Raw genomic sequence first — 21,747 nt, 5'->3', positions numbered from 1 at the left:
ACCTGAAGGCTTCGCCGTGAAAGGCCAGGAGCACAAGGTTTGTAGACTGCGCCGTGCACTCTACGGACTTAAGCAAGCGGGGCTTGCCTGGTGGCGCACACTTGCTGAGTCTTTAGAGAAATTAGGCTGCAAACGTCTAACTACCGATGCTGGCATCTTCTTATTCAAGGAGAAGGATGGCCGCATGGTAATTATTGTCGTCTATGTTGACGATGCCTTGTTCTTTGGCAAGGACAAGTCCCTCGTGACAGATGTTAAGTCACGATTCATGAAGAAGTGGGAATGCAGGGACCTTGGTGATGTCAAGGAATTCCTACGCATGCGCATTACAAGGCAAGGCCGAGAGATTCACCTCGATCAGATCACCTACCTTGATAAAGTGCTGCAGCGTTGTGGCATGCAGAATGCAAAATCTGCGCCAACTCCTCTCCCTGCAGGCTATCGACCTGAGCCTCACAATGGCCCGGTCAATCCTACTCTTCGTAGCCGGTTCCAAACCGTGATCGGTTCCTTGCTCTACATTATGCTTGGAACTCGACCGGATATCAGCTATGCAGTTACCAAGTTAGCGCAATTTGCTGCTAATCCATCTCAAGCCCATTTAGATAAAGCGCTGTATATCTGCCGCTATCTAATCGGGACTCGTAATTACACACTAGCTTTTGATGGTGCTAGTGGACTTGGTATTACTGCGTGCACTGATTCGGACTGGGCATCAGATCCCAGTACCAGGAAGTCCCAAACCGGCTACTTCCTTAAATTAGCCAATGGCATATTCAGTTGGCAGTCGAGAGCGCAGAAAACTGTTGCGCTATCCTCCACTGAAGCCGAGTACATGGCGCTCAGTGATTGTAGCCGCCAATGTGTATGGGTTAGACAACTCTTTGATGAGTTAGGCTACCAACTCGGCCCCATTCCTATTTGTGGTGACAACCAAGGATCTATATTCCTTGCATCGAATCCTGTCACCGAGCGAAGGTCTAAACATATTGACATTCGCTATCACTATATCAGGGAAGTCATCGAGCAGAAGAAAGTTGAAGTATTCTACATCGATGGCGAGAATAACCCTGCCGACATGTTCACTAAGAACTTAGGACATGTCAAGTTCCTGCGCTTCAGAGCGCAACTTGGACTTAGGTTCTACAAGTAATCTAAGTCAGCCCAACGCTTGCGTGCGCGATTACCCACGGCACTTAGCGAGGGGGAGTGTTGAACTAGGCGCTGACTTAGCTGCCAGGTTCTACAACGTACCAGAATGTACCGGAACCCTCTGGAACATTCTGGTATATTCCATTATTGTACAAGGGCACGGAGCTCATGTGGGCCAGTGACATCATAGGTGGAGCTCAGTAGGATTATAGATATTCCACGTAGCTTAATCAGCCTATGGGCCACTGTGTATATAAACCCTGCAGCTCTGCTGCCTAATGACAAGGGTCGTTCATACGAGCTTTACCAGTAGCATTAGCATCCATTCAATACAGGTGAGTTGTGTAGGGCGCACTGTGCGTGCTGCTGCCTCCATAACTCTTCATCACAACGCAGAAGTCTGAGACGTCACATTGACAAGCTGGTTGTTCAAGTCTTGCACGACATCGGACGTGACATTGGACGGGATATTCAGCCGAAAACCTTTAGTATTGCGGGAGAACGTCACTTCTTCGAGGAGATTGTTGAAACATGAGACGTATGGGTCTGACTGCTGAATCCCTCTAGGATCAAAACCGATTATATCATATTGATCTTGACGAAAAGAACGAGGTCAGCAAGAAATATCGCAGCCTCTTCGGGCAACACAAGGTGCATACCCTTTAGGACAGCTGACAGATTTTGGCCCATAACGAAGTTCGCTTCAGAACCAGACACACCTGGGTCAATGGTAAGCTTTAAATTTGAACAAGACGCCGATTAACGTCACCTGGACCTCCGGGATTTATGAACAAGCTCCCAAGCCTTGAAAAAAAAAACATGATAAGATGGATTCCTTCATGGGAAACAGGATGCCCACCGATTTGTAGTATTGGACGCCGGAAGTCGGTTCACAAATATTGTGGCCGTCCTCGGGTCCGTATCGTTACTGTAGTCCAACGGGACGGAGATGTTTGCGCATTGGAAGTTGTCCAGGCCGTTGCCGCAAGAACCCCACTGCACGGTCTGGTTGGCCAGACGAGCATGCAAACTGGTCGCATTGGAAAATAGCGATGCAATCTCGTTGTTAGTGCCGAACGGGTTCAACGGTACCCCGCCAGCGGGGGTGAAGAGAGAAAGATAAAGGAGGAGATACAATCCGTGCAGAAAATGCATCGGGGTAACGCGTGAACGAGGATTGGAGAAGTCCGAGGTGTTCATGCTCTTCATTGGTGAATGGAGAATATGGGCTCCGTTGCAGGTGCTTTTATCCAAGGCCAGAGAACGAGGCACTGGCGCTCGCAGTTAGCAGTAGCCACGACCTGTGTCAGGAGGCGAATAAAGTGCGGGATTCACTAGTGACTGACCATCATTACATTAGACTGCGCACCATGGCTATGTGCGCAGCCTGGAGAATCGCAGCTGAGTGTTCTTGGGATAGTCTTCATCGTGTTCACGAACGACACCCCTCTAGGAAGCAGTGAAAGCCGGTATCGGGCGCTCCCATTGGATGGTCTTAGCTCCGGTGTGTTTATCGCAGAACTTACTCAGCCTTTGGCATTCCAATGTAGACGCCGTATATAGTGGCCCAACACTGGCAGAGTCCTCGCGTTAACGCAGAGGACGTCCATGTGGTTGTTGAATATCTCAAGTGCCACAGCCCACGTCGCAAGGGAGATGCTGTTGGGTCGGGTTGCTGTCGGATTCGAACTGCTGCGGGCGCTTGTACGGTGCGCAGTATTCAGCACAGCTTGTCTCGGGATCTGTCAATCTGTTGATAAAATATTCGGTGGCAAACGCCCGTAAGAGCGGCAATCCCTGGAGATGGATTGTAGCATTACAAGACGAAAGAGATATAAGGCAGGCTCACCGCCCAAGCTGCTTGCCAAAGGCACTGATCACACCAAGGACTCATGCAAACCCGATGAGGAAGTGTATCTCTGTCCTCATGCTATGATATATGCACCTCCGAACCAGAGACACTAGCAATCACGATGACCCTGGTTATTCTGCCGCGGTGCGTGAAAGTCATTGAGGTAGGTGGACCACCCTCCAGCCGAACCACGACTTCATCTCAAGTCCATTTTTGTCGCTTACCAATGTCCGCTGTGAGTACATACAGACGGGTGACAGCCTGACAGGTACCAGCCATGCCTGCCCGAATCATTGCACCACAGACGAGACGTGACACCAGAACATTCGAAGCTCAGATAGCTGTATGCCCATTAGCTAGAAGCCAGAATGGTTGCGTAAGAACCCTACCTACTGCTCCCCATCACACAGGTCCAGGGAGAGGAGATAGGTGCTTCGAAGACGCCGCGTTCATCGATTCTATCAGACTTCGAGGAATAGCACGGTCAGAATGATCAAGCTTTGAAGACGCCCTACCTCCTCCATATCCGAAGGAAAGCGAAATCAGGGATAATACAGCTAGTATTGCAGTGAATCAACAGGTTATGCAAGGTTATTATACACTGACGGTCTCCAGGAACTGAACTCTATAATAGTCCTTCCGTACACCACACAGCACGCTCGAAGGAACAGAAGGCAGGGTTATTATCATGGCCGCGAAGAGAGCCAGCGCATCAGTAATTCATATCTGCCGGTGACCGCATCAGCATGCATATATCCAGACCCAGGAAGAGATGCACTTACGTTAGCATAGTCACAGCGCTGTTCGGTACAGTACGGAACAGATTGATCGAGAGCCCCTTGTAGAGCCCCCGCCACCCCTCCTCGCGCACAATATTCTTCGTCGTCTGCACGATGCCAGCGTATGTACGAGGCTGAACGGCGCCATCACCCGAGATGTCGTGGCGTTCAGAAAGCAGTCGGCGCTGCGTCTGCAGGCGCGTCCTAACAACTTCGTGTGGGTATGTGACAATCGATGCGGTCATCTTCGAGACGGCGGAGCAGAGGAGGATGGAGCGGCTGCTTAGTGGCTCACGCGAGTTTCCCTCTGGGGGATCGTGCGATCGTTCAGCAACGGGTTACGAAAGAGCGAGAGGGACGTACGGGCCCAGACTTTGCATTTCTCGTATAGGGGAAACTGGACGGCGACGTGTGTGATCCCCAGTAGACTCGGCAACAACCCCCTATAGAAAGCACGGATACCTTCGCTCCGATAGATAGTCAAAGCCGCGTCTAGTGTATGGCGGTACCTCTGTTCATCAGCAGATTGTGTCTATTCATCCACACCAAACTCGCATCAGCTTCCAACGGATACGCACATAGGCAACAAAGCACCGAGCAGACGAACCATAAAGCGGGTTTTGATAACCCAGAGCGGGTTGGTCGCGGTCGTGCTGATCGCACCGGCGGTCATGGCAGATAATATGTGCAACGTCCAGGGATGCTCACGCATGGCAGGCTGGTACCCCTTCGCATGCGGTGCCGGGTATATAGGGCCCTTCTGCTCGCCCGCGCCCCCGCCAAAGCGGTTCTTGATGGTGTCGTACACGGCGAAGTAGATCGCCCATGTCGGGAGGTAACCGAGAACTGTCGGCCCAAGCCCGCGATAGAGACCCTTTATCCCATCACGCTTCAGGATCGCTTTACATGTGCCTGCGCCGAGAAGAAAGCAGGGTTAACTGGCTGGACACCAATGGCTGAGGTAAAGCAGACGCACCGATGACCCCTAGGTATCCATGCGCCCCGTGTGCCGTCTGTTGAGCTTGTAACTTTGTTTTGATGACATCCAAAGGACAGGTAGCGATACTGGCCACAAGACCGCCCCCAGCCCCCGCTGCCCGTCGACTCGCATCAGACGACCAATGCCCGCTCTATGATGTTCGTCGCAGCTCACCAATCATGCTGTTGGTCGGCCCATTGGATGGCATAGCTCTCTGCCCCTACAGCGGGCAGAGACGGACAGTATCTCGGGCAGAACGCAGTGGATTAGTATACACCAGAACAAACTTAGTGTAAAGCCGGTCATAAGCCCATAATGTAGTCATTCTCACGTGGCTCGAGACGCCCAACTCCGCGTCTCCCCGCGTCCAGGGCAAAGGAAGACGCCGACTAACTCCGCGACATACAGCTTATTTTGAAGTCAACGGGACGTATTCACAATGAAACAATAATGATCTTTACTAACTATGACATGACTGGTATTACATTTGGAATTCGAGAAAGCCAGACAAAATCGTCTCAATTCAGACTAGCCGCTCAGAAAGTAGCAGGTGGACCAACCTGGAGGCAGGACTCACATCACTCAGGTGAGACACATCTTGGCTCCAGAATCCGATGAAGCCTAAACGGTTTTGAACAACGAAGAGCACCGAAGGACGTGCATGACTTGAGACCGTTGACCCGAGTGCAAATAACCACACCGAGGAGATCTACAACGCTGAATCCGTCCGTATACATCAGACGTACAGTCTCAGACGGCAGTAAATAGCGCAGACCCGGGGTCGTTCGAGGTATCATCCTGAAGCGATATATTGTTCGGACTGAGCAATATGCCGCCACGGGATATACATGTATATCAGGAATACAAGACACATACCACAGCCACCTATAGTTGCAAGTCCCAAGGAAGAGATCACCAGGATATTCAGAGGACATGCTGCGCGCTACTCAGCCGCATGGCGAAGTCGTTCATCGCAGCGCCCAGCCGATGATGTGCCCTTCCAGTTCCCCCCACAGCCATGGGTCATCATTTGCGGTTATAGCAGCTGGTATTGACAGGATTATCGGCACGGATGATTGTGAACGCAGGCTGAGGGAGAAACCAGAAGCGAGGAGGGCAATCTCAACCAGGAAGTATGTCGGGTCCCGAGCGAGCTTGTCACCCATGGAATGGACGACATTTTCTTTCGCACCTTGGCAATGAAGTTCTTGGGGTACGCAATCTATTTGGACGCCATGAGTAGATAAAACTGGAGCTTGTAACATTGTAAGCTCTCTTTGTTGTCGTAACACAGAGCAATAAGTAGCTGAAGCATCGAGAGCTGACGAGAGTGTACAAGATAACGTAGCAAGGACCGTGACGCGCGAGGAGCGTCAAGTTGCTACATTTCCCGTAAAGGCAGGCGATTTGCCACAAATAGGTACTATACAGCATGAGACGGCATTACCCGAGTGGCTTTCCCCCTCGCCGACCGCTCAGCCACGCGAGGCCATAGAGTAAAGTCAGCAAACCCCGTCCCTCGTCGTCCATCAAGATGGTGAAGAGTACGTCCCGTCTTTGCCTCACCGTGTTCACGTCGCTGACCCTATGTCCGCACAGTCTACAAGCCCGGAAAAGTGAGTACTTGGGAGGCGTAATCAAGGAGAGAGATCTGAACGAAGGATCCCGTGTGTAGGTTGCCATCGTGCTGCAGGGCCGCCAGGCCGGCAAGAAGGTCGTCGTGATCAAGCAGAACGACGAGGGTACGAAGGAGCGGCCCTACCCGCACGCCGTCGTCGCCGGCATCGAGCGCTACCCCCGCAAGGTCACGAAGCGCATGGGCACGAAGAAGCTGCAGAGGCGGAGCAAGATCAAGCCCTTCATCAAGGTCCGCATCCTCTTCCCCTGACTTCTCCATCGGTGCTGACTAGCGGTACACGCAGGTGGTCAACTACTCGCACCTGTTCCCCACCCGTTACGCCCTTGAGCTCGAGGCGCTCAAGGGCTCTGTCTCGACCGACACTTTCCGGGAACCCACGCAGCGCGAGGAGAGCAAGAAGAACATCAAAAAGCTGTTGGAGGACAGATACACCAGCGGGAAGAACCGCTGGTTCTTCCAGCCATTACGGGTGCGTCTCTTCAGCTGCGTTATATCAGTAGAGTTGCGGTTGATGGGTGCCTTAGTTCTGAGGGGTTGCTGCTGTTCGATGTTTTGTGTACCTCGGTCGTTCGACACGCACATGTATTTTCATCTCGGGTATGACGCATGCTCCAATATGAAGCCTATGCCCACTCCTTTCATCGGAGCTTTGGCTGTGCGCGTAAGGCAATGCTGCGTAAACTCTATACTGGAAATGCTAGGCTGAAAGGGTGGTTTGGTTACGTAGATCTGCGCAGACTTCACGCACAAGCCCGTTGCGCTCATACTCCCTGCTCAATGGGTCGCTGTATCTTATGCAGGAAGTACGGGGTTTAAAGCCGATCCCACTGAGTCGTAACTCTTGAGGTAATGGCAAAGCAGTGATGAGTCCCCCTTTGTATATATTATCATTGAAAAGCGAAAGCAAGTCGAAAGCCAGAGACTACAGGGGTGCACATTATCTTACGGAGCGTCAGGGAATGGCGTGTAAGAATATAACAAGGAAAGCAGCAGACAAAACACGGCGACGAGGGAAGACACACTGGCTACCACTTACGACTTCGTCAACTCCCAATTCTTCACGATAGCTCTGACAGTGATATTTGCCTCCGCAGAGGAAGGACGCCGAGTCGGGTCCTCCTGCGTCATGCGGTTCAGCAGATCCAGATACTCCGGCAGCGACTCAACCGTTTCGCGCGCGACTGGATCCTCATCCTTTATCGTCCATATGTAAGTCAAAGGTGTGTGGCATGTATTGAACGCGCATCGCTCACCCCCAACGCTTCATCCAGCTCAAATTGGAGGACTCTCCCGAGGTTGTATACGTCCGCAGCGAACACGTCATAGGAATCGCCCTCTGCGGTCTGTTCCGGCGCCGCAAAAACAGAGGGAGGCCGGGAGTCGCTTGGGATTGTGTGGCTTTGGCCGGGTTCGAAGAGGGTGGAGCAACCGAAGTCGATATATGCCATGCGGAAGTCGAAGGTGCTGTGGAATAAGAAGCCTGGTGGAGGGCCGTCGTCGTCATCGGTTCCCCACCGTCGCCAATCGCTGTGATTCCACAGGATGTTTTCGCGATGGATATCCTTTTGATTACTTCAATGGATAGCGTTTCCACGAGTAGAGCGATTCTTACCCCGTGCCCAATCAAGTTGTGATGCATAAACGCCAGGCCCTATATAGGTGTCAATTAGCGCAACCTTAGAACCAAGAAAGCTCACTTCAAGGAGTTGCGCCACAAGCTTCAAGCGCGACGGGATAGAATCCGGATGAGGCCAGTCCCAGCACCTTCCCCAGTAAGGCTGGATGACGAAGACATAGTCGCCCACTGGAATAAGGGTGACTGGAATAGTGTGATTCCGAGGGTCTTTACGTAGAGCCTGGCTGCAGAGGTGGCGCAGCACCTTGTGCTCTGAAGAGTCTCGCTGAATTGCTTTTAATACCACCTGTCGACCCACATGATCAAGCCCAAGGTAGATATTAGCACGCTATGTAGAGGACAAGGACGTCACATTAACATGGTACTTCAGGATCCACTGAACACTATTACTTGTTGGAAGAACTGAGGCATACGAAGAGACGCAACATTCTCCCAGTCTGGTCGGTGGACAAAGTCTTCGTCATCTTGAGGGAAGAACGGATTCAATGCTGGCTTCTTTGGTATTCGCTCAAAGAGCCTGGGATCATCGTATGCGGGTGCCCCCAGCAGAGTGTATCCATGTTGGGCAAGACACGACTCGAAGTGCTCCCATGGCTTTCGAAAAAGACTTCGGTCCTCGATATCCTCCCAATTATTGAGAGTTTCGGGTAACGGTGGTGGGGTATAATGTGCAGAAGTCTCCTGCACCATTTTGCGCTGGGAAGCGTTGGGGAGCAGGTCCAGGATTTTGGTGAACTGTTGACTTACTTGCCTGAGATTAGTTCTTAGCTTCGCTTAGACGGTCATGCCGTTTTGCTGATATAGCGTTCTGAAATGGCGCTCTAGTATCGATGACTTGGGTGGAGCACAAAAAGAGCGCGTGCAGTCGCAAGCTACTAAGTGCCTGAGGCCTGAGGCCTGAGGAGCTGAGTCGCGCCTGATTAGTAGAGACGCGTCCTTGTCAACAAAGAATGCCAAATACATACGACGCGACGCGGTCTCGTGACTTCGTCACTGGTGCTCGGTCGCGGTACGGTTGCTCTCTCGGAGTTGAAAACATATCCAGCTTCGATGTCAGCCTTTATGACTGTTGGGTACTTGCAAATGGAGCCAGCTCGCTCGTGCCAGTTTGCATCCATCTCGACTCGTGCGCACAGAACTCCCATGACCAGATATGACACGCAGCAGCTGAGAAAGCCCCCACAGGATATCGTCGGATGGACTCTGAGGTTATGAACAGCCATCTGCATACAGCCATGCATCTGGCGACAACAGAGTCGCGGGCCCTGATGGGAGAGGACAGCAAATATATGATACAAATAATACAAAAGTCCTGAGCACCTCACACCCGCACAGAGCTCCCTGAACTTGAAGCACCGACGGTCTTCGGCATCTTCTTATCGCCAGATGCCAGTTGCTCAAGATCGGCAGGTTTGAAGTAGTGGGGAGCAACTGTAGGCAAGACGGCATGTCAGGGACGAGCTCGTTTTGTAACCGCACAGCACTGACCTTCCATCAGCCACTGCGGCTTGATCTCCATCACCTGACGTAGGTAAGACTTGGACGTCATGACCAGCTCGTAGTAGAGGACCGTCTTGACTGGGGGTTGGTGCTGGAATAATGAGGATGATGGGTGAATGTAAACCGTCTGGTTGGTCTTCAACGTCCGGTACGAATCACCACTCTTCTGGAGCTGAGCCTATTGATATTGTCAGTACAACATAGGGCCTTAAGATGCGGAAAGACGTACTGTATTGTAAAAATACCCAGCCGTGATAGCCTTCTGAATCGGCGTAATGTCATTCGAGTTCGGATTGCTCTGCACGACAATCTCCACCCGCTCGCAAAGCCCCGCGAGCTGGTCTCGAATGTCTCGTGCCCGGCTGAGACTCTTGAATTGCAAGAACTGCTCGTAACAGAACTGTTGAGAGTAATTCGTCTCTGCCCACTGCTCCCAAACGTTCAACAGCGTAAAGTGGTCGCCGCCAGGGCGGACGAAGTTCTGCCGTGCTTGGTCCGCGTGCAGCTTCTTGTCCTTTGGTCGGTAGAATATCGAGCCCGACTCCGAAAGCATGGCAATAATGGTAAGAACCTACGGACACAAGCCATCAGATCATAAAATCCATTCAACCAGTGAAAACAAGGATTGCATACCTCATCCGTACAAGAGTAGTTTTCACTGGCGATGATCGCCTTGGACAGCATAGGATCAACAGGGAACTCGGCCATCCTCCTTCCAAGTTTCGTGAGCTCTCCCCTGTCATTCAGCGCTCCGAGGGCGTAGAGCAGCTCCAGTGCCCTCATCAACGTCTCTCCTGGTGGCGGATCCATGAACTCGAAGCCAATCAAGTCGTTGATCCCCAGCGACTTCAGCAAGAGGACAACCATCCCAAGATTCGTTCGCTGAATTTCCGGTACGGTGTTCTCTTCGAGCTCGTTATTAAATGCCCACTTCGTATAGAGCCGGAAGGCTTTCCCGGGCCCTACACGGCCGGCGCGTCCAGCACGTTGATTCGCCGAGGCACGAGAGCACTAGTCCGAAAATCTGAGCGACAGATGCTATTGACGAAATGTGAAGCACTCACTGGTACCACAACAAGAGAAGACATGCCTGTCCTGGGGTTGTAGGCGTTCTGCTTCACAAAGCCGGGATCGATGACAAAGACGACACCGTCGATGGTAATCGAAGTTTCAGCGATATTTGTAGCCAACACAACTTTCCGAGCGCCTTCCGGCGTGGGTTCGAAGATCTTTGCCTGCATGTCGCTCGGAAGATTCGCGTAAATTGGACAAACAATTAGTTCCGCAATCTTGTTTCCAAGGGCGCGTGCCGTTTCTTGCAAGTTCTCTTGTGCCGCTTCGATCTCATCTTGACCCTGGAGTGATAGTGTGAGACGGCAGAGTGACACGACAATTAAAGGCTACGTACCGTGAAGAAAACTAGGATGTCACCCTTTGGTTGAGTAGTGTGGATCTGGAAGACCGTGGTAATAGCAGCATGGAGGTAATTCGCTTCAGGTTGAGGAGTGTAATGGATGTCCACAGGATACCTTCGACCAGGGACTGTATCATTCCGTTAGAGCAATACTGGTGCCAAGCACAAAAATACCTACTATAGAAGATAGGCGCCTCGTCGAAATATTCACTGAACTTTTCTGCATCCATGGTAGCACTTGAGATCAGAAGACGAAGTTCCGGCCTGAACCGCGCAATATCCTACGACGCACGTCAACACCCTATGCAAACGATCAGAAAACGCGGCGCCCACCTTAACAAGGGCAAAGAGAATATCCGTACTCAACGTCCGCTCGTGCGCCTCGTCGATGATCAGCGCGGAGTACCCCGCCAAGTCCGGCTCCGTTAGGAACTCGCGGAGTAACATCCCGTCGGTCATGTACTTGACCACGGTCTTGTCGCTCGTGCAGTCCTCGAACCGGATGGAGTACCCGACTTCGTAGCCTACCTTGGTGCCCATCTCCTCGGCGACACGCGCCGCGACGGACATCGCTGCGACACGGCGCGGCTGGGTGCACCCGACCTTCATGCCACCAGCGGTGTAACCGGCTTCATGAAGGTATTGTGGCAGCTGTGTTGTCTTGCCAGACCCGGTTTCAGCGACGACGATGAGGACCTGATGCTCTTTGATGGCAGCCAGGATCTCCTCCCGGAACTTGTAGATAGGCAAAGACTTTCGCGTTTCCTCGATCGTCTTGGCTGAGGGTAGAGGCAGTTAAGCGTATTGTAGGGCCAGAAAGACAGCGGCACGTACCCCTCTTTTCAGCTTCTTCGATTTGGGCTTGTAGCAGACGGTCCTTCTCACTCATGGGGGTACCGCCCATAGTGGCGTCCATGACGAACTTGATCGTCTGACTCTCGTCAAAGACATAGTCGTAGTCCTCGACAAGCTCAGGCTTGTCCATCGCGCCCGTCTTGAACGCGCTGTGGCTCGTCTGCTTCGCCTCCCACTGGTCAACGTCAGTGACGAACTGGTCATCCTTGGGCTTGGCCTCCTCATACCGCTTGTACAGCACGTTCTCCTTCTTCTTCTTGTCAATCTTACCCTGCTCCGTAATGTAGTCCTCGGGAAGCTGGTACCCCTCGACCTTGTCATCGATCTTCAGGCGTTCCTCGACGATCCTCAGCAGCTCCTTCTTGCGCTCCAACTCCCGCCGCTCCCGCTTGGAGATCTTCATACCGCGGAAGAGCGCCTCGTCGTCCGCAATCTCCTGGCGCAGCAGCTCGATCCGCTGCATCTCGCGCTTCGTCAGGTACTCCTGCCGCGAGTGCTCGCGCAACGACGGCATTGCCTGCTTGCGCGCCTCCGCGTCGTCGGCAAGCTGCCGCCGCCGCGCTGCCTCCGCCGCGTCGCCCGCCTTCGATGAACGGTCTTCGATGACCTTTTTCGTCTTCTCGCGGTCCCGCTCGCGCACGCGCTGCGCGAAGGCGTCCCGCTCTCGCTGGTCCTCCAGTCGCTCCCGCTCCTTCCGCGCCTCCTCGTCCTCCATCAACTCCAGGCCATCGGCGTCCTCCTCCCCTCGTTCATCTTGCCGGCCCCCCTCCTCCTCGCCCTTCCACCGCTTCCGTGTCTGCTCCTCCTCGTCACTCTCCCACTCCCGAGCGTCCGTCTCACGCTTCCGGGTGTGTCTCTCCTTCCTGTCTTTGATCTTGCGCTCTGAAGGCTTCAGCTCGACGACGTCTCGCGAAACATCGTCGTCCAGCACGAAGGAGTACTTCTGTGTGCGCAGAGCCTGGCTCTCCTTCTCGGCCTGCTTCCTCGCGAGGTCATCTGCTTTCTTGTGCTTAGTCTTCCGTGGTACGCGGCTGTATACTTCCGTGACAAAGTTCTGTGCCGCGGGGGTGGCCGGTAAACCGTAAGCGCTGAGCGTGGAGAATAACGATTCGGCACTCTTCGCAGAGGATGCTAGCAAGTAACTTCAGCATATATCGGAGACGCAGGTATGGTGATACATACCTGATGCAATGATATAGTCGATTATAGCCTTGTCCGAGAGACCGAAGAACTGTGCAAGCTGGGTTAGACTGCGCCTTCCAAACGGAAGTCCTCGCTGCTTACCTGGATAACATTATCGCTGATATATGTGTGTAGATCGGACGACATATAGGTGAAGACAGCGTGGAAGGGGGGCTGCAGTACACAGCGCCCAGCTGCAGCCTAGGTGAATTGGCGGTGTATAAAGGCAAGGGAAACTAATTACGTAAGCCATGTTTGTGGCTTGATTGACAGCCTTGTAACTCATTTTGAGTCTGGAAAAGTCATCTTACAAGTGTGACAAGAGGACCCTCTGAACTTTCTAAACGCATCATTATCGATTCAGAGACCTCTCAGCCAAGGGCATACTCATTCGGCAGCAACCCGGCGAAAGATTCCAATCATTTTCTCAGGGTCCAATAATCGGATAATTCTAATCAACAACCCCCCTGAGAGCAACAACCCCTCAGCAACCCATGCCATTATCCAGCAACCCCGGTTGTCCACCAGTCGTCACATGTGACATCAAGCTCTACCAGTCCATGAGACTTCACTCTATGTACATAACTACATATAAAATTTTTGAAAATTAGGCTGAGGCTCTCCCAGTTAGCGGTCAGAAGCTACTGCTGACCATGGACCATGCTGCATGTGATACAATGCATTACTGTATGAATGAAGGGCCCACTGTGACCACAAGTAAGTACCATGGCAGATCTCCATCCAGTGGCCTGAGACTCAGTGACCCTTGCACGTACACCAATTGAATCTCCCAAAACAATAGACAAACCCCAATATACATAAATCATGCATACAGGGAACACACTGTGATGGATTTCCAATATTAATGGCATGTATGGTTGAGTGGACCTCCCATCTGACTGCATTGGACACACACTATGTGATGCTTGCCTCCGGCTTGCATTTTCATTATTTAACACAAATTACACAATTACACAACCACATCCCCCCAGGCAGACTGGGGTCCATGGGTCCATCCAGCTGATAGGCAGAGGTCCATCATGGACTCCATGGACTTCTCAGATGCTTGAGCAGCTAGTAGCAGCTCCTGGATCTGGACCAGGAGCATTATGTGAGGTACCAGTACTAGGAATGTCTACAAATAGGGCAGTGACAAAAGTGACAAAAACATATTATCTACAGTAAATCAATTCTGGGGGGTTGATGATTTATAAGCAAACAACCCGGGGTTGTTACTTTCAGGGGGGCTGCTGATTAAAATTATCCCCAATAATCTCCCATAATATTATTAATACAGTTGAAGTTCCAGGTCTCTCTAGAGGTCACCTGTATGGTTGTCTCGATGCCTCCTTAACATACGTATGACTTCAAGTTCTCACAGAGTGTGGCAAATAGGGGCTATTTGCGACCGAAATGCGTGACGTCAGTGTAGACGGTCTACTGTAGACGCTCCTCTAAACGATCATAACGGACAGTTCGCTTACAGCAGCTCTATCTTCCACACCACTGCTTTCTTGTCGAATATGGCTGACGTAGAACGGCTGCACTCAAAGGACAAGCGGCCCCATGATAAAGAACACAAGAGCAAGAAAAGGCATAGAGATGAAGTCGAGTCCGAGAGGAAGAAGCGGAAACGCAAGGAGAAGGACGCGAAGGTGCAGATCGTCGACGAGGACCCGGACGACGACGATATGTGGATAGAGAAGAATATTGACATGGACGGGGAGCAGGTGCGCGTGCTACAGAGTCTTACATGGGCATGTACTCATCTAACGTAGCCTTTAGCTACGGACATACCAACCGCGGAGAGCCTCAAGCTCACTTCAAGGGCCATCGAAGAGCCATCTGACCCGCCGCTTCCGCCTCCACTACGGACAGAGACTGCGCTCAAGCGTGATGACTGGATGCTCATGCCTCCGACCGCTCCCTCCGTCCCCACCGTAACTTCAACTGCTCACACACCCAACGGCGACGAGTCTCTGACGGACGACTACGGCGAGCCTGAGCAGAACCAACGTAGACTCGACGGCGGCGTTGACTTCTTCTCCAGTCTGGGTACTGAGAGGAAGAAGAAACCTGCCCCAGAGAAACCCGATCCAGAAAAGGTACTTTCCTCTGCCCCTGCCATCTCACTAACTAACCACTCCACCCAGCCGAAGATCAGCTACCGCGAACTAAACCCAGACATCAACCCCAACGCCGACTCCAGCACCTTTGCCGCGACGCCCAAAGCCATCACCCCCGGCGGGCCCGGCTCGCAGTGGCGCATGATGAAGCTCCGGCGCGTGTACGAGACCGCGGAGGAGGAGGGACGCCCCGTCGAGCAGGTCGCGTTGGAGCGCTTCGACTCGCTCGAGGCGTTCGAGCAGGCGAAGGAGGAACGACGCGTCCTCGACGAGCGCGAGGGACGGCGGCAGGGACGCAGGGACAAGGGCAAGGAGAGGCAGGGCGTGGGGGAAAGCGCGCAGCGATTCATGTTCACGGATATTGCGGGGAGCGGCGCGTCCAGCCGGAGCTCGTCCTTCCGCCGCCCGGGCGGGTTTGACGACAGCAGGCCCGCGACGCCCTCACCCGCCAATGCGGGGAGCCGGAGTCGTACAGACAGGCTGAGGGACCAAGGCGGGATGGGCACGCCGCTCGCGCAGTCGCACACGCCCATCCCGAGCGTGGTGACCCCGCAGGTGGGCGTGCGCACAAGCAAGAGCCGCGCGATGTCGCCGTCGTCGCTCAACCGCCTACAGGCGAAGGTGTTGCGGGCCAAGCTGATGGGGGCCCCGGATGCGGCGGAGCTCGAGAAGCAATATGAGGAGGAGCAGAGGAAGGCGCAGGAAGAGGGAGGCGCGGAGGTAAAGGTGTTGCCGACATTGGATGCCAGGGGCAGGTTGTACGATGTTGGAACTGGGTCGAGTGCGGATGATAGACCACTGGGTCCGGGTAATCGTAAGAAAAGGGAGAAGGTAGGAGACGACATGGTAATGAAGTGACTTGTGTGCTCATCGGCTTATCAGGTGGAGACTCGAGACCCGAAGACAGGAGAGCTTGTCAGGGTCAATGCGGATGATGACAAGCTCACCTTGGGCGAGATGCTACGACAAGAAAGGTTTGGCGCTGGTCCTGCGGACCAGAAGAACCTGGATATGCAGTTTGCGAATGCTATCGCGACTGATGGCGGCTTCCAGGTAAGTTGATCACGATTGCATGATTGTACGATGTGAAGTAATATCTTTGCCAGGACAATATCGACTACTTGGACGAGAACGTAGAGAAGCTGGCCAGGCAGAAGATGCGGTCGGATGCCATGAAGCGGCAGTTCGCAATTCATGGTATGTTATGATGTCAGACCCCTGGCTTTTAGGGCGCGAATCTTGACTTCTGAAATCGCGTAGATTACAAGCGTACTCAGCAAGCTCTCGCGACGTGTCCGTTCTGTTTCGGCGAGGATGACTCGCCGCCTAAAGCCCCCGTCATAGCTATGGGCACGCGTGTATACCTGTCTTGCACTCTGAATGAAGAGTTAGTACCCGGGCACTGTCTCATCGTTCCTATACAGCATCATCTAGCGATGCTCGAGGGCGACGACGACGTCTGGGACGAAGTTCGGGTGAGTGTTGGTTTTCGCACTCTACCAGTATATATTTCTGTGGTACTGATCCATAATCCCTGTTTTCAGAACTTCATGAAATGTCTCATGAAAATGTTCGCCGAGGAGGATAGAGGTGTCATATTCTACGAGACTGTCGTATCTTTCAAGCAGCAAAGACATACGTACATCGAATGTGTGCCCCTGACATGGGATCGGTATGACGAGATACCTGGTTATTTCCGCGTAAGTCTCTGCGCTTGCACGCTATTATCCTTAGGCTCAACCTCGCCATAGGAATCCATCCTTGCATCCGAAGTCGAGTGGTCAACTCATAAGAAACTGATCGACTTCTCTGCGCGGCCTGGCGGCTTCCGGCGTGCCATGGTCCCGAACTTACCATACTTTATGGTCCAGTTCGACCATAAAGGCGAGAAAGGATTCGGGCATGTTATTGAGGGCACGTCAGAAGCTACTGATGCAGGTGAGGATGACGGGGCCCTTGACGAAGGCGCCAAGGGCGGCGGTGAATTCCCTAGGTATGTCTGTGGTGTAGTATTCCACCTTCGAACGAACAGCTGAGGATGTGTTTAGATACTTCGCTGCAGAGATCATTGGGAACCTGCTGGACTTGGAGCCTCGAAGGTGGATGAAGCCCCGAAGGATCGATTTCAGTCAGAATAAACGCAGGGTTGCGGAATTCAGAAAGAATTACGATAAATATGACTGGACTGGTATGATAGGAAAGTCGTAAACGCATCTGTATTCTTGTATGTCTCCACAATGGAACATACATATTAGCTTCTCTGAATTGATTATTGCACTTGCATGTGAATCGGGTAATCGATTACTGACGCATAATGCGGGGTAGTGTGGCGTCTGCAGTACGCGAACACACCAACTGCCCGAAGCTGCTCTGGATTCAGCCGAGCAGGATGTCGTTATAAATGTCATTGCCAATGACTATTTGTTCCGCTCTAACGACCGTTTGGTCTGCTTGATCGTCATGAGTCTCCTACACAGTGCTCGGTTTTCTGCCAACCTCGTCGTAAAGCCGACACGCTCCCTGCTGGCCCAGGGCGCTCAGGCCAGAAGATGGAACTCTACGGTTGCCCCTAACACGACCAAGGACGCGCAGCTGAAGCGTTCCTACTTGTACGGTGCGTCTCAAGGAAAGCCAAATCAAGGAGGAGAATGAATTTGAAGTTTAGTGCCTGCTACGTCTGAAAAGATGCTCCACAAGTCTACCCAAAGCAACTCGGATGTGATTATTTATGACTTGGAGGACAGCGTGCCTCCATCCAAGGCAGACAAGTCGGCTGCGAGACATAGATTGGTATCGTTCATCCGGGTGCGTGAAGATATCACCTCTGCGTCTAGACAGCACTTCCTCACCTTTGGCCCAGAATACGTCCAACGCTGTCTTGCCTCGCCCAGCGCGCGTAGGGGTCCGGGTGAACGGATTGGGAACGGAGTTCTTCCACCAGGATATACTGCAAGTCGTTGGTATACCTCTATCTCTGCTGTACTCCCTATCTGACCTACGCATTCCGCCTCAAGCTGACTATGGGGCCGAACGTGCGGACGGTGTTGATGCCCAAGATCCACTCAGCCTCGGACTTGGATGCAGTTTCGAATGAAATCCACCTCTCACGAATGGGGAGGGTCCGCGACTCTCCGGAATGTAACCTCAACATCATAGCGAGCATAGAGAGCGCGCAAGGCTTATGGAACGTTGGGGAGATTGCAGCGTGGCAGTCCAAGCATGGTGCATCTCTCGGCGGAAGACTCAGTGCGCTCTTGGTAAGCCTCCACGGTCAGTTGCTTAGCTTCGGGGTGCCTGATACGTCGAGCTAGTTCGCCGCAGAAGACTGTAAGTATCTGCACGTCCCTACCTGAGGAGGGATATTGAAGAGGGTACTGTGGTGCAGATTGTGCCGACACCTCAATTATCCGCACACAATCTCGCCAAGAACTATTGTACGCGCGGTCGCGAATCGTGAACGCCGCGAAGGCATTTGGTTTGCAAGCTATTGACATGGTAGTGCGCTCCTTCTCAACATCAGACCTGAGTAGCTGAATCGTTGGTAAGGTATGCGTGAACTACAAGGACCTTGACTACTTGAGGGAAGAATGCGAGGACGGGCGACGTCTCGGATTCAACGGCAAGGTACACAAGGCTCCCTGAGCTGGATCGGTGTGCTTCTGCGCTGACTTCCGCTCCCTTTTCTAGCAAGCTATACACCCCAGTCAAGTCGACATAATCCAGTCGACATATGTACCGACGGAGAAAGGTATGCACTCCCGCTCTCACACCGCATCACGCACTGTCGATGGCTGACCCATGGCCGACTTCTCCAGAAATCCTCCGGGCGGCCAAGATACTACACCAGATGTCGCTCGCGCATTCTGCCGAGCGAGGAGCAGTAGGTATCGAGCTCGAAGGCGGGGGAAAGGAGATGGTCGACGCGCCGATGCTGAAGCAGGTGGGTTGTTTCGATTGACTAGGGAGGACCCACTAACGTCCTTGGATAATGGCAGGCAATCAACACGATAAATATCGCGAAGGCTGCGGGGCTTAAGATTCCAGAGGTGGCGTGAGGAGCAGGTGAACGTATAAAGAAACAGTTGCATTGTAAAACAGTAACCAAAGTAAAGATTGATATACATAGCAACCTCCAATCCAGCGGATATCAATTCCAGACCTCCGCGTGGACCATTTGGGATGGGGGGCAGAGTCGCGTTCCTCGAACCTGGCCGTTCTAGATGGGATGCAGAAGAGCCGCCCAGGTCGCACACGGGGGCATGAACTGATCTTGCCCAAACGATAGGTCGTAGGACTGTAACGCCCTCGCCTCGCAAGGCACATCGTATGTGACAGGACTATCGCGAGAGCTTCGGGGAAAGCTCGAGTCGCGAGTTGCCAGTGCTCGTTTATCAGAATGGCCGCGCAAGGTGATCATCATGCATTGAGCCTGTCAGATGGACACTGCGAATGCCCCAGTCGCCTAAGTTAAGACAACTTCGTGCAGAGGGCAAGGATAGCACAACGCACTCCGAAGATACAGCTGGTCATTATGTCGGGGGACAACGTTAACACGCGGCATTTTCAGCGAGACAATCAATGGTTGAAACGCACCCCCGGAGAAACGCGTTGTTGCTTGCACCGCCAGCCAGAGCATGGGACATAAGTTGAGAGACATGCGTTCCAGTGTTCGTGGCCGCGAAGATATATTGACATCATGGAATCAAGTTCGGAGAACAGGCATCGGCCAAGGGTGGCTCCAAGGATCGGATCCTCCGCAACCTGGAGTACCCCGCAGAGCTGCAAGACGAAGGAAGGAGCGGCTTCACCGAGCTTCTCCCGCGTGGCGGGCAAATGTACCGGGCAGAACACATTAACGCGGGCCCTTGCGAGAGGTCGGACAGACGCCTGTGTTCTTGGGGACCTGCTATAATCAGACATGAGTGAAACTGATACGGTGAGCATGGGGTACGGTAGAAGTGTTGAACATGGGAGTACTAGTACGGAATATAGAGGTGGCCGCGATGCCAGTAGTGCTCGCATCGACCCGCCTTCATCAGCAAACAGGGAGAGGGTAGGGAAATATGCACCTTCGATAATACTAGGTTTAGTACAAGACTCGAAGACCCTATGAGGTAAGCTGAAGAGGACGCATCCGTCCGAGCTTTTCGCGGCTGGGTGTGGGCAACACTTACGTCCGCAATAGCGCGTATACCGCGTTTTGTGAATACCAGTTCTCCTCGCCGGGAGACTCGGAATACTGGCCAGGCTCGGACAAAGCTTCAGGCATGGGCATAGAGTCCCCTTATCCTCGGCTGAGAAAAAGAACCGCTGCTCCACGGCGCACATACGTACACCTCTTTCCGTGGACGAATTGCGTGATGAGGGGCTCCTTGGACTGTGGGCAAAGAAGGAGGGTCGTGCGGAAAGGAAGGGAGCGGGTCGTGTGTATCATTCGGTTATCTTGCATCCCGTATCCCGGCGTGGTATCCTGTCTGACAGACAAGGCTCGAGGTTGAAGCGCTCTCGGAGCCGAGCCCATCGGCCTATGCTGCTGCGCCGTCGGGGTGGGGACACGGTGCTAAGAACAGTTTACAGCGTCCTGGACCTAACTAAACTTTATCCTGAGAATTGAAGCCATACACAGGTCGCGAACTTCGTACGAGCTTGAAGTGGGAGAAAGAGCCATGAGGGAGCGAGATAAATCGCTGGATATATCCGATCGACTGCACCCTTGTATGACGGCTGTCGTTGAAGTAGAGGCGTTCCGAGAGTGCGGAGATATAGAGGAAGGTATCGTCGTTGGCGCCGCATAGGCTCCGGCCTGCTGGACCCTTTTCGAGCGATATGGTAGTACTTCTGCCAGGCGGCCGGGCCCTCTAAACATAGAGTGGCATATCGCGCCCGTGAAGGCCAAACTGTCGCAGCAGGCGGACACAATTATGGTGACTCGAGAAACAAAATAAGGGCTCACCCATACTTTCGGGGAAATGCGTAGATGATACAGAGGATCACTAAGGGTGTTATGACGAGCACTGGGTGTCTCTGGGATCAATTGGTCGTGCTCGCCAATGGATCCCAGAGCTCCCGACGCGTGAGAGTGAGAAAGGATAGACGTAGTTGGAGTTGATTCTCCCCGAGACCGGGAAAAGAAGAGGACCGTTTACGGCATCGCAGCATGATGGAAACCTTGACGAAATGCTGGATCGGAGGCGATTCGGAGCGCAGTGTTAATTATGATGGGGCCCTAAAGGCCAGTATGTTCAAGCTTCACAGCGCATTACCAGAAGTTTGATCGCGCCATTGCACTTGACTGAAGGTATAATGATGGGGGGACGTATAGTACAGTTCGCCACATGTACAGAGCCACAAAACGAACTACAACAGGGGCAATAATATTCTCCCGGCTACAACTTCCCTGTCACGCCGTGACTACCTCGGAGCCGGAAGCTGATCATGATCTTGGCAATGAATGTGGCTGTGTCCGAGCGCTACTGAACTTCGACCAAGGCACTCGGACATTGTCGTGCAGAACAAAAGTCTTCCGTGCCTCGGATTGCGGTACTATTCAAGAAACATAGTGACTGCAGCAGAACTGCTATCCGAACTTGCACTCCTTAGTATGGGAACATCGATTGGTCTTGCTTCCAGAAC

The 21,747-nt window shown here is 52.9% G+C and overlaps 6 protein-coding genes across 6 annotated transcripts; 3 read left to right on the top strand and 3 right to left on the bottom strand.

The window, feature by feature from the left end:
* Positions 1-3,546: 3,546 nt before the first annotated feature.
* GLOTRDRAFT_77483 (mitochondrial NAD transporter) lies at positions 3,547-5,042 on the bottom strand. The gene is made up of 6 exons (XM_007868819.1): positions 4,937-5,042; positions 4,760-4,876; positions 4,391-4,695; positions 4,147-4,315; positions 3,787-4,090; positions 3,547-3,730 (listed from the first exon to the last, which is right to left on the bottom strand). The coding sequence occupies exons 1-6, from the start codon at positions 4,968-4,970 to the stop codon at positions 3,691-3,693; spliced, it is 969 nt and encodes a 322-aa protein (XP_007867010.1). The 5' UTR covers positions 4,971-5,042; the 3' UTR covers positions 3,547-3,690.
* Positions 5,043-6,296: 1,254 nt separating this feature from the next.
* GLOTRDRAFT_130111 (uncharacterized protein) lies at positions 6,297-7,239 on the top strand (the record flags this gene model as incomplete). Its single annotated transcript, XM_007868818.1, has 5 exons — positions 6,297-6,306; positions 6,362-6,378; positions 6,438-6,629; positions 6,685-6,870; positions 7,129-7,239. The coding sequence occupies 5 exons, from the start codon at positions 6,297-6,299 to the stop codon at positions 7,237-7,239; spliced, it is 516 nt and encodes a 171-aa protein (XP_007867009.1).
* Positions 7,240-7,433: 194 nt separating this feature from the next.
* On the bottom strand, positions 7,434-8,727 carry GLOTRDRAFT_130110 (uncharacterized protein; the record flags this gene model as incomplete). The annotated part of the gene is made up of 5 exons (XM_007868817.1): positions 7,434-7,595; positions 7,655-7,963; positions 8,014-8,052; positions 8,099-8,365; positions 8,428-8,727. 5 exons carry the CDS (start codon positions 8,725-8,727, stop codon positions 7,434-7,436), a joined length of 1,077 nt encoding a protein of 358 aa, XP_007867008.1.
* A 3,995-nt stretch (positions 8,728-12,722) lies between these two features.
* On the bottom strand, positions 12,723-13,135 carry GLOTRDRAFT_17563 (uncharacterized protein; the record flags this gene model as incomplete). Its single annotated transcript, XM_007868410.1, has 3 exons — positions 12,723-12,937; positions 12,989-13,037; positions 13,091-13,135. Coding segments are annotated over 3 exons (309 nt in total), but the record flags the coding sequence as incomplete, so codon positions are not given.
* A 1,344-nt stretch (positions 13,136-14,479) lies between these two features.
* On the top strand, positions 14,480-17,407 carry GLOTRDRAFT_77477 (uncharacterized protein). The gene is made up of 9 exons (XM_007868816.1): positions 14,480-14,718; positions 14,767-15,093; positions 15,142-15,945; positions 15,997-16,167; positions 16,221-16,311; positions 16,375-16,589; positions 16,659-16,814; positions 16,866-17,107; positions 17,163-17,407. Exons 1-9 carry the CDS (start codon positions 14,512-14,514, stop codon positions 17,320-17,322), a joined length of 2,373 nt encoding a protein of 790 aa, XP_007867007.1. The 5' UTR covers positions 14,480-14,511; the 3' UTR covers positions 17,323-17,407.
* Positions 17,408-17,456: 49 nt separating this feature from the next.
* GLOTRDRAFT_77472 (beta subunit of citrate lyase) lies at positions 17,457-19,255 on the top strand. Its single transcript, XM_007868815.1, has 10 exons — positions 17,457-17,728; positions 17,780-17,919; positions 17,975-18,067; positions 18,129-18,371; positions 18,426-18,441; positions 18,500-18,609; positions 18,661-18,738; positions 18,802-18,862; positions 18,930-19,054; positions 19,110-19,255. The coding sequence occupies exons 1-10, from the start codon at positions 17,575-17,577 to the stop codon at positions 19,167-19,169; spliced, it is 1,080 nt and encodes a 359-aa protein (XP_007867006.1). The 5' UTR covers positions 17,457-17,574; the 3' UTR covers positions 19,170-19,255.
* The last annotated feature ends 2,492 nt before the right edge of the window (positions 19,256-21,747 follow it).

Source organism: Gloeophyllum trabeum (assembly GCF_000344685.1).
Source record: "Gloeophyllum trabeum ATCC 11539 unplaced genomic scaffold GLOTRscaffold_00008, whole genome shotgun sequence".
Taxonomy (NCBI): Eukaryota; Fungi; Basidiomycota; class Agaricomycetes; order Gloeophyllales; family Gloeophyllaceae; genus Gloeophyllum; species Gloeophyllum trabeum.
This window is presented reverse-complemented; position numbering and strand designations above follow the sequence as displayed.

Excerpts from the sequence above, each read along its gene's own strand:
- GLOTRDRAFT_77472 (XM_007868815.1), top strand. The coding sequence starts at position 17,575 with ATGAGTCTCCTACACAGTGCTCGGTTTTCTGCCAACCTCGTCGTAAAG. Across the intron at positions 17,729-17,779 it reads GAAGCGTTCCTACTTGTACG|TGCCTGCTACGTCTGAAAAG; the intron begins GTGCGTCTCAAG and ends TTTGAAGTTTAG. Across the intron at positions 18,863-18,929 it reads ATATGTACCGACGGAGAAAG|AAATCCTCCGGGCGGCCAAG; the intron begins GTATGCACTCCC and ends CGACTTCTCCAG.
- GLOTRDRAFT_77477 (XM_007868816.1), top strand. The coding sequence starts at position 14,512 with ATGGCTGACGTAGAACGGCTGCACTCAAAGGACAAGCGGCCCCATGAT. Across the intron at positions 16,168-16,220 it reads CGACTGATGGCGGCTTCCAG|GACAATATCGACTACTTGGA; the intron begins GTAAGTTGATCA and ends TATCTTTGCCAG. Across the intron at positions 17,108-17,162 it reads GGCGGCGGTGAATTCCCTAG|ATACTTCGCTGCAGAGATCA; the intron begins GTATGTCTGTGG and ends GGATGTGTTTAG.
- GLOTRDRAFT_77483 (XM_007868819.1), bottom strand. The coding sequence starts at position 4,970 with ATGCCATCCAATGGGCCGACCAACAGCATGATTG. Across the intron at positions 4,877-4,936 it reads GCCGACCAACAGCATGATTG|CGGGGGCTGGGGGCGGTCTT; the intron begins GTGAGCTGCGAC and ends GTCGACGGGCAG. Across the intron at positions 4,696-4,759 it reads TGGATACCTAGGGGTCATCG|GCACATGTAAAGCGATCCTG; the intron begins GTGCGTCTGCTT and ends TTCTCGGCGCAG.